At 35.6% G+C, this 9818-nt stretch overlaps 1 protein-coding gene across 10 annotated transcripts in view; it reads left to right on the top strand.

Moving 5' to 3' along the window:
* Positions 1-2622: 2622 nt before the first annotated feature.
* LOC141393840 (ethanolaminephosphotransferase 1) overlaps positions 2623-9818 on the top strand; it is a 35003-nt gene continuing 27807 nt past the window's right edge. Inside the window, exons 1-2 of one of the 10 annotated variants that reach the window (XM_073967400.1) lie at positions 2623-2973; positions 3860-3965. In XM_073967400.1, the coding sequence (XP_073823501.1) occupies positions 3891-3965 (75 nt within the window). In that variant the 5' untranslated portion in view covers positions 2623-2973; positions 3860-3890. Of the gene's footprint in view, positions 3269-3663; positions 3966-9818 lie in introns of all 10 variants that reach the window. The other 9 variants (XM_073967396.1, XM_073967395.1, XM_073967397.1 and 6 more) reach the window with 9 other exon arrangements.

The following is a 9818-nucleotide window of genomic DNA, read 5'->3' as shown; positions in this document are numbered from 1 at the left end:
GTGGCAAAACTGGAAGCAATTTTTATGAGAGTGAGTGGGGAGAGAGAGCGAAAATGGCTTTCTCTTCTATCACAGGCTACCAGCAAAATTTCTACAGGTAAAAAATGGAAGAAGAAAATGGACGAAAAACAGAAAAAAGTCGAACGCTGACAAAACTAAATTAAAAACTGTGAAATAAAAGACGAAATTGATTTTTTATGTTTCTTTTTGACATTGCTGCCAGATCTACCATTTTTCCGTTCCTTTACTTTTCTGGCAAAAATGTTCATGAGAGAGCAATTTTGACACTTTTCTCTTTTACCACTCTTACCTTTAAAAAAGTAAAGGAACAGAGCTATTACATGTGTATGTATGTGTTTACATGTATGTAGTACAAATGTCAGTTAAAATAAATTTCCTATTTCATTTATTCAAATTGAAACAAAAAATTGCTTAAAAAAAGTTTCCTTTGTCCCAATTTACATTAGGCGAGTTTACTTGCGGCAATTGTCAGTTTGATGGAGAGGGAGTTGAGGTATATGGTAACCCTTTGCCTCTCAATACCCTCTCTCACCCACAAACTGACAATTGCCGCAAGTAAACTCGTCTAATGTAAATTGGGACTTTCCGGTGGTCAAAAAGTGCGAGCAATATTACATTAAAATTGGTTGATATTGATTTATATGGTGCTATGGATATTAATCAAACTTGACAAAAAAATCTTGAAGAAATCCATCCAACGATGGGTCGTAGTATTCACCCAGGCAGCCTGTAAAGCCTTGGATAAACTTTATCACACTGGTTTATGGATTCTGGCTGAGTTATTTGACGAAATCAACTGCAAGAAGCTCGATGTTGTTCCTGCCACTAACGAAGAGATGTCGCTGCCCTCAAGTTGAATGTTCTGTTTGAGTAAACTCGGCAAGGAAAGGAAGCCACTTAAGGATTGGGCCGACTCTGCACTTGTCAAGGATTTCGGTGAAGAAACTCGAGCTTTGGATGAAGTCAAGGAACAGTTCATACAAAGTGATTAAGATGTACTGTTGATGATAACGGTTCTTAAACAACACTACCAAATATAATACGTACCTATGATAGATTTAAAAAAGAGAAACAACATTTGTTATGTTTAAGAGTTTTTTATTAATAAAAAGCCAAAAAAAATTTACAAGATCTATCTATATAGAATTGCCCTAGCCAATTGTGGAATGGTGGTGAATGTTTGTATATGTGTTTGTTGTTGAAGATGATGGTTCGGTTCAAACAATTGGTCTGTTCCTTTACTTCTGAAAATCGTAAAACCCGCAAAAGTAGTACATGTTGTAAATTGCTCTCATATGAGTTGTATGGTGTCTGAAGTAAAGGAACGCTTTTCGAGTAAAAAGTGGGAAAACTTGAAGATTCTTGAACGTAAAGGAACACAGCTAATATTGATCACAGGCAATTAGTTCTTGTTGTTTGGGAGCGAAGTCTGCTGTCGTTTCTGCAAAAATACTTGGGTAACATAGAGGTGATTCAGATTTGTATGACGATTATTGACCTTGCTGTTCAAAAATTGAAAAATTGAAAAATGAATTCTTTGATCCAGACTCACCTTGGGCATTCAATCTGCTTGAATCGAATGAAATGTAAGATTCCCTCTTCAATGTCTTCTGCTAAATGGCGTATTTCATTTGTTGTGCTGTTATTGAGGTTTAAGGAATCGTTGCTCCACAGTATCTATAAGTTAAGATAGTTTAGACTAATTGGTGGCAAAAGTGGTTATTAAAAGAGCGCTTACCAGCTAGTGGATTTAAAGAAATGTTCAATATTTTTTCTTTAATTTTCTACATCTTTTTTTATAGACTCTTTAAACAATTACCAACAAATGTATTTTTATTAAGAAATGTCATGTCGTATAATTGTTGTTTTGTATTTGACACACTCCCGTACATACATACAGGGTTGTATTTTCCCAAATTTGACAGATGCGACTACCTTTTATTATTCTACCATGGGTAAGAAGGGAGAAAGGGAGCTCCTTCACCTCCACTCTCTCCTAAAAGCTAAAATATTTTCATGTGATATTTTCAGTGTCTGGGACAAGAGTTACGAAATCCACTCGATTTCAAGTGTTAATTCCATTGGTTAAACGTCAAATGAAATCCAATGGATTTCAGATGAGTTCTCATTTGACGTATGCGCAAAGGAATTGACAGTTGAAATCGAGTGGATTTCGTAAATGTAAACGTAGTATTAGTCTTTTATCAGATATGACTTCAGCAAGAATGCCATGCTTCTTATGTGTCGAGGCCTTCATGATTTACGTGGATTTTTGCTGATCCTAAAAATCTTAAGCTGAAAACACATCCAACGTTTGAGTAAAATTTTGTGTCATTTCTAGTAGAAAATAAAGAAAAAGTGAAACTTAGCAGCACTTTGTCTTTTATTCTTGACATAAATATTTACTCAAATGTTGGATATGTTTTCAGCTTTATTTGCAGGATATTTAATGAAATTGAGTTGGTTGAAGTAAATAAGCTATAACCTCATTTACACTGGAGCCTAAAATAAGTAAATTTTATTAAATATTCCCAATCTGGTGGCAGCGCTGCCGATAACATGAAATCGAATAAGCTGTCAAAGAAAAATAGAAAAACTCACGGAACCCAAAAGAAATGTAAAACAAAAAGCAGAACAAGTAATCACCGCAGAAAACATTTTCCTCATTCAGTCTTAACACCGCCGAACATTGTGTGAGAAGAGGGATATTTTGATATTTTTCTGTCGTTGTACTTTTTCGATTCGATTCGGCGATACAACTACAGAGTGAAAAAATAATAATTTATAAATAAAACTATGTAAAATATGCTTATATAAATTATGGCGAGAACATAATCCAAAAGGAATGAATAATAGTTTATGAGAAATTCGAAAATAATTCAAAAATCTCGTAAAAGAACATTTTATTTTCCAGTGGTGACTTGAGGCTGTGACGACAAACCAAAAATTAAAGTAAAAATCAATAATATGTAGTTTATTTGCGGAAAAAAACAACAAACAAGTGTTGGAAAATAATTTCGTTTCAACTTCCGTATTAAATTTAAAAATAAATCACGGAAACTAAAACATATGAAATAACCAAAAAAGCAAAAAAGTGTGGTGCGTGCGTGAGTTCGTGTGAAAAAAATCGTTGGCAGGCAGTAGTGGTTCAACATAAAAATCTTGTGACGTCTGTTTTTCTTGTTTCGTTTGAGTGGTATTTTAAATTAAGTACCTACCTCTCCTTTGTCGTCCTTCTCAGATATCGGTTTGTCTGGTTGGGGGCTTGCTACTTAATCCCGGCAAATTCATTTTGCGTGGGCGTATTTGTTCCTGCTTTGTTGTTCTTTTGTGGCGAGAAGGCGCGTGTTTTTGCACACACACATTTTTTGCCTTCTCCTTCATATCATTTTATCATTCACATCCTGACAATTTAAACCACTGTGATAAAATGTGATAAATAAAACAACAGCAAAGTAGTATAAGCTTAAATGTTTATTTAAACCAAAAATCCCCCTTTCAAACTATTTTGTGTTGTTGTTTGTGTATTCTTTTTAATTAAATTCAATTAAAATTTAACACACATACCACGAGAAAGACAATCCCACCAAACAGGCATCAACATAACCAAGCAACAACTATTCTCATTTTAATTTTAAACAGCAACAAAACAAAACCATTAAACAAATACAATTGTACTGCAGTGTCCGCCGTGTGTGAGCTGGGCTTGATGTAGCTGTTGACCACTAAAAATTAAAAAAAAAATAATTCCCCCTCTTCAAATTACTACTTTTTTCTCGGGGCTCTTCTTCCTTCCTTCACAAACAAAACAACACTCCCTGTCATCTCTCCAATTTAGATCTCTCAACTCATTTGCCGGCATCATCATCATGACTCTGTTACAACAGCTGTTGAATTATAAATACCTGAGTAAAGAACATCTCAATGGATTCGATAATTATAAGGTAAGTTAAATTTATTAAAAAGAAAGTAATTTATTGTTATTCTTAATTAATAAACTACAAATTTTATAGATGGTATTGCATTTTGTACGATTTGCATAGGGAATAGACGTGAGAGTGATTTAGATTGAGAGACCGGTTTGCAAAATGTCAAAGAGACACACACAATGCACAATTTGAATAGGGAATAATAATTGATAAATGGTAATATGTATTAACATCATAGTTGTTATATAAATAAGAAGAAACTAGTCAGGATTTTCGTATTTTCAGGCTTATCTAATCTATAGTTATAGTGGACAACTATTAAAAGTGTATCTTATTACCAAAAGACAAACAAGATCCAATTTGTTTGTGGTTAAAGTTAACTTCAAGCCCACCATCCGAATTGCATTAAGATTTTTTGTCTGGATTATGTTAACATGCAATTTATGTGGGGGAAGTTATTACTAAGGGAAAAACTTTTTGAGGTTCTAAACATACAATTTGTTGCATGCATAACACGTTTTTGCACCCATCCCATTGGTGAATGGATTAAATCACCGCCAATGACCTGCCTGCAATAAAATACACACCTAGTATGTAATAAAAGTTGTAAATATGATACTTCAATGCTTTTGGCGCCTCTACATTTAAGGCTTTGCGTCGCTCAGTGGCACCATTAGATTCCATTCGTTGCAAATTAAGCAAATACGATAATAAAATAATTTAAACGACATATGAAAGATTGTTCAGCACATGTAATGAGTGTTTGGAAAGCTTGTTACGACTTGAGGGACCACTTATGGGACATTTAAGAGACATTTAAAGTCACAATCTGTGAAAACCCAAATATTGAGGTAACTAAAATGTGCTTTGATTAACTGTAGACACTTTTATCCCATTTTTAATTTATTTAGATTGGTGCTTTATTATATGTATATTGAGAAGGGGTTACACAGGTTCGCGGTTTATTGATCCGATGGCCAATGAAAAAATATTCTTAAAAAAACCCACGTTTATTGGTTTGATGGCCCATAAAAGAATATTCCTTCAAATATCAGTCGTCAATACCTCAATCGGATCTTATCCACTATGTGGCATGGACAAAAACAACAAACACAAGTGGATTACTAATTTACTAATGTTATTCTGAATATGTTTTGACAATGTTTTGAATTGTTACATACATATCAGTAGAATGCTGGGGAAATATTACAAATCAAGCTACACCTTGCCAATGAGTTATAACTCCACAATAGAGATTTTTAGATTTTAGATGGTAGAATGTCTTTCATATCGTAAAATTTGTTAAGTGAATTGTGATTATGGACGCTAAAACGTCAGCAACATTTTCTGTGGTGACGACCCTGGTTCAAATCAGCCGAGTTAGCCGGTATCAGCTGAATATTTATTTTTAAGTTTTGCCTTTTTAGTGTAGAGGCCACTCATAATATGTGCGATTTTAATTAGTTTAATAAACCCATTAATGTCAATTTTTTTTTTGTTGGAGTTTTGCCTAAAATTTTGTACCCGTGGTCACATTATATCTCTAAGTATAAAACAGTAATTCTACATATTTTTTTATCTAAAACATAATTAAGATATATTTCTATATACAAACACTTTAAAAAAACTTTAAAACTTTCTCATGAAATAGGATTTTTGAAACAGGTCAAAAATTAGCAGCTTATAAAATACAAACACGAGAAGAAATTGACATGAAATAAACCAAAATTAAAAAACATGCCCAATTCTTTCTCAGAGTACAACAAAGAGAAAGGTGTCATTTGGTAACTTAAGTTACCAATGGACATTAATGGGTTAATCGAGATATATAAACTAAGGCGATTCTATTGAAAAAACTATCAGGTATGTGATGGAAAACAATTCGACTCGATTTGCCATAAGTCAAAATCGTATATCTATAATTTTGGTGAATATTTTAATGAAATTGAAAATGGATTTTAAAAATATTATTCAAATAAGGGGCGTTTGCGAAGCAAAACTATATATATCATCAACGGCACTCTGATTATATACCATTTCGATTCTGCAAATCGAGTCGATTCGGTTTTCATCACATACCTAACCTAACCTAACATAACTTTTATCGATTGAAAAGTTAAAATTTCTTTTGTTTTTGTAACAACTATAAAACAAACAAATGAAATTGTCGTAAAATAAACAATGAATAAAGTTGTTAAAAAGTTACTGAATAGGGGGGCAGTAGGCCTTTTCTGTAACATTTTAATCATTAAAACAATCGACAACGTTGTCGACACTAAAAATTGTTTGCAGTAACGATTGTGCTATTCTGTAAAAATGTAGACAAATTGTATATAAACATTCAAAAGCTTTCAACAAAACATACACACAAACCAAAGGCAAATCCAATATTGAACATTTTTGTCGATTTTTTAACAACTACTATTTTTGTGTTGTTTTCATAACGACAGTTTTAACAAATTTTTTTAAAAGGCCCACAGTAGTACAGAATAGGCCCACAGTAGTCCTATTCTGTAACTTTTTAACAACTTTGCTCATTGTTTATTTTACAACAATTTCTTTTGTTTGTTTTGTATTTGTAACAAAAACAAGACATTTTAACAACTTTTCAATCGATACAATTTTCGGCATTTCGATCCCCTATTTAAGCGTACAGCATTGCAATTATTTTTTTTAGTTCAATTTAGCGCCTGTCCGTCCGTCTGTCTGGTGCAAACAATAACTGTCGAACGGATCCACCGATTTGGCCAAACTTTTTGTCCAAACTCAGATCAAGTTTGAAGGTGGATCTTTTTGGGTACCTCCTCCTACAAAAGTTCAACTTTTTTCGATAAAATAGTGGACACGAGAACTCTACTCCCTAGGAGAGATGTCGATTCTGTCTAAACTTTGCAAATGGTAATATTTTTTCCAGATATGGGGGCCTATTCTGTAACTTTTTAACAACTCTACTCATTGTTTATTTTACAACAATTTCATTTGTTTTGTAGTTGTTACAAAAACAAAAGCAATTTTAACAATTTTTTAATCGATAAAAGTTACAGAATAGGGCTAGTGGATTAGGTTTGCATATGTACTATATCGGTCTACTCCATCAGGTACCTCCCACACAAAGTTTAAAATTTTCTGAAAAGCACAATTTAAGAGCAGGTCACGGATCGTTTTAAACAATTTATAGCTCATAGTAGTTGTTGTTGTAACAGTATTTGAGATGTTCGTTTTTTTTGCTAAATCTGGCTCTGGGTCAATCTCCAGTTGTAGAAATGTGGATGCGATGGGATGTAGCCACATATCTATTGGAGTTAGTTGAGTAGGTTTGGCATGTTAGTTGAAAAGGCCGCATGCTGCGCAGATGTTTTTATACGGTGTCATTAATCCTTGCCCTATAGAATTTCAGACGGCTGCACCATCCCGAGTGTAGTTGAGGCTCCTCAGCTTCGATGGGGAGGAATGTTCTCCGAGGACCACATTTACACCCTGTTGCAATTCTCAGGACCGTACTCTAACATGTTTAAACGTTCTTCCATAGCCTAACGCTATAATTTGCTTACCACACGGACGCCGCGCAGACCGGCCTATTGCTAGGTAAGAACTCAACAAAGTTTCTTTGTCAGCAATCCAAGTACTGCCTGCAGCGACTTGAGGATCTTGTTCTTACTTCTGATCTTGTCACAAATAGCTGTGGTTTTCGCTAACGACTTAAAAAACATGTTGTCGAATGTTGTAACCAATATCTGGGGATAGTTAGTGATCGAAATCAGTACAGTGGGATCCTCATTTCAGCCGTCCCAGTGGTGAACAGTGTGGCAGTGGATTAACGGTGGATATTTTCATATTCCTCAGTTACAAGAACTGCGCTAGTTAATCTATATAGACATTTAACCTATCAAACATTTCCACATAAGACGAGATATCACCGCGTCTTGGGGAACTCCCCCTAGCGGGACCAACCTGCAAACTTTGCAGGCTTTTGTTAAAATATGGATGACTAACGATAAATTGAGAACACTTGTGAAATACTAAACTGCCGGTTCATCTTGTTGCTTAAGCGTTAGCCTTGAGATTACGTATTGGCCCAACGCTTTGGACGATTTTGCTTTTCGAATGACATCTGCATCGCTCATCGTGAATTGTGGTGGGTGGTACCTTGGCGGTTTAAATAACACGCCGTTGAAAGTGACAGCCGTTCTACCATCCTTCTCTCGGATTCGAGAGTGTTTTAACCGTTGCCCTCAGTTTCCTTTATCCTGTACCAATATTGTATTGCTTAAGGTGATATAGCCACTTTTTCCGCTTATGCTCGTCTCTAAGAATAAATTCCCTAACTTTTGGTTCTTTGTTAGTCCCGTCATCTCGGCTGGGAAATTTTGGTATTGCACCAACAAAATGATTTCAGCTTCTGAGGGAATGGACAGCTCTCTGAAGCGGTGATTCGTGAATTCTTTGCGCCCTTCCCAATCAGCTTTTCCATGGTTCAGAAAAATACGGCGGTCAGAGGTTATGAAGTCGGGTGGTATATTTACGGACCGATGATAGGAATGTGGTCCGAGCCAAGGGAAAAGATGGGAAACATCATTTATGAAACCAGTTGCCGCAATGTTGATGTCTGGCGACTTTTGGCAATCTCCTCTTATACTCGTAGGATCTTCTCCGTTCACAATGTAAATTGGGAAGCTAAGCACGTAATGGCAAAATTCACGATGAGCATTGAAGGCCCCCAGCGTCTGACAGTTATTGCCCTCCAAAACCGAACTAATGCCTTACATATAACGGAGGGCAAAAGTAGGCGGTCAGAGGTCATGATTCTGAGTCTACGGAAATGACAGGTTGCCAGGACACGTCATTTATCAGACCAGGAGCCACAGTAATGATATCTGCCGGGTTGTGGCAATCTTCTCTTAACTTCGTAGGAGCTTCTCCGCTCACCACGCAAAATGAGAAACTATCAATTTGTTCGTCCAGCCTAGGACGATGTGTCATATATATCGATAACAAGAGCTGCTAGAGAAAAACTGCTTCCGAATTTGAAAATAACTCGACAATCTGAGTTAGAAACATACAAATATTGAAGGAAACAGCCAACTTTTTTCATTTCGTTGACCAGTTTAATTTGTCGTATGGAATTCTGGTAGGCAGAAGGTCTGCGGTTTAATCCCTGACCAGATCATCAAAATTTTCGGCGGTGGCAAATAAGTTGCAGTTTAATGTTGGCTGTCCTGAGTATTTCAGCCATGAAAAACTGCTGTAGAAGTGTTGTCATAAGACATGCCGTTCAGGCTCGGCGATAAAAAGTAAGTCCCATTTCATTAATCCAATATGAATTGGCGTACACTCTTTTATATGGAAGAAGTCTCCCTTGTCCAGTTGGGAATGTTGTGGGAATATGTATATGTATGTATGAGGATATTTAGATGTGGGCTGATTCTCTTTTTACTTGCTAGGATCTTTAAGATACTACTGGTTGGTGTCTTCACAGAATCTGATAACCACATAATCGGTGGCTTCAATACTCTCTAAGACATGAACAGATTTTTTTAATCTAATGGACCTCAAGCGGGGTTGTTAAAGACATGGAAATAAAGGCTTTTGAGGCCAAAAATTATGTTAGGCAATTTTGTGTGTCCAGGATAGAAGATGAGAAGTTTTTTATACCCTCCACCATAGGATGTGGGGGTATATTAAGTTTGTCATTCCGTTTGTAACTACTCGAAATAATCATTGTAGACCCCACAAACTATATATATTCTTGATCAGCGTGCAATTCTACATCGATATAGTAATGTCCGTCCATCTGTCCGTCTGTGGAAATCACTCTAGCGTCCGAACGGAATGACGTAGGTGGATGAAATTTTGGGAGAATCTATTATA

This window comes from Musca autumnalis, unplaced genomic scaffold (assembly GCF_047663935.1).
Source record: "Musca autumnalis isolate F117 unplaced genomic scaffold, ASM4766393v1 scaffold_2, whole genome shotgun sequence".
Classification (NCBI taxonomy): domain Eukaryota; kingdom Metazoa; phylum Arthropoda; class Insecta; order Diptera; family Muscidae; genus Musca; species Musca autumnalis.
Note: the sequence above shows the minus strand (reverse complement) of the source record. Positions and strands in the feature narration are given on the sequence as shown.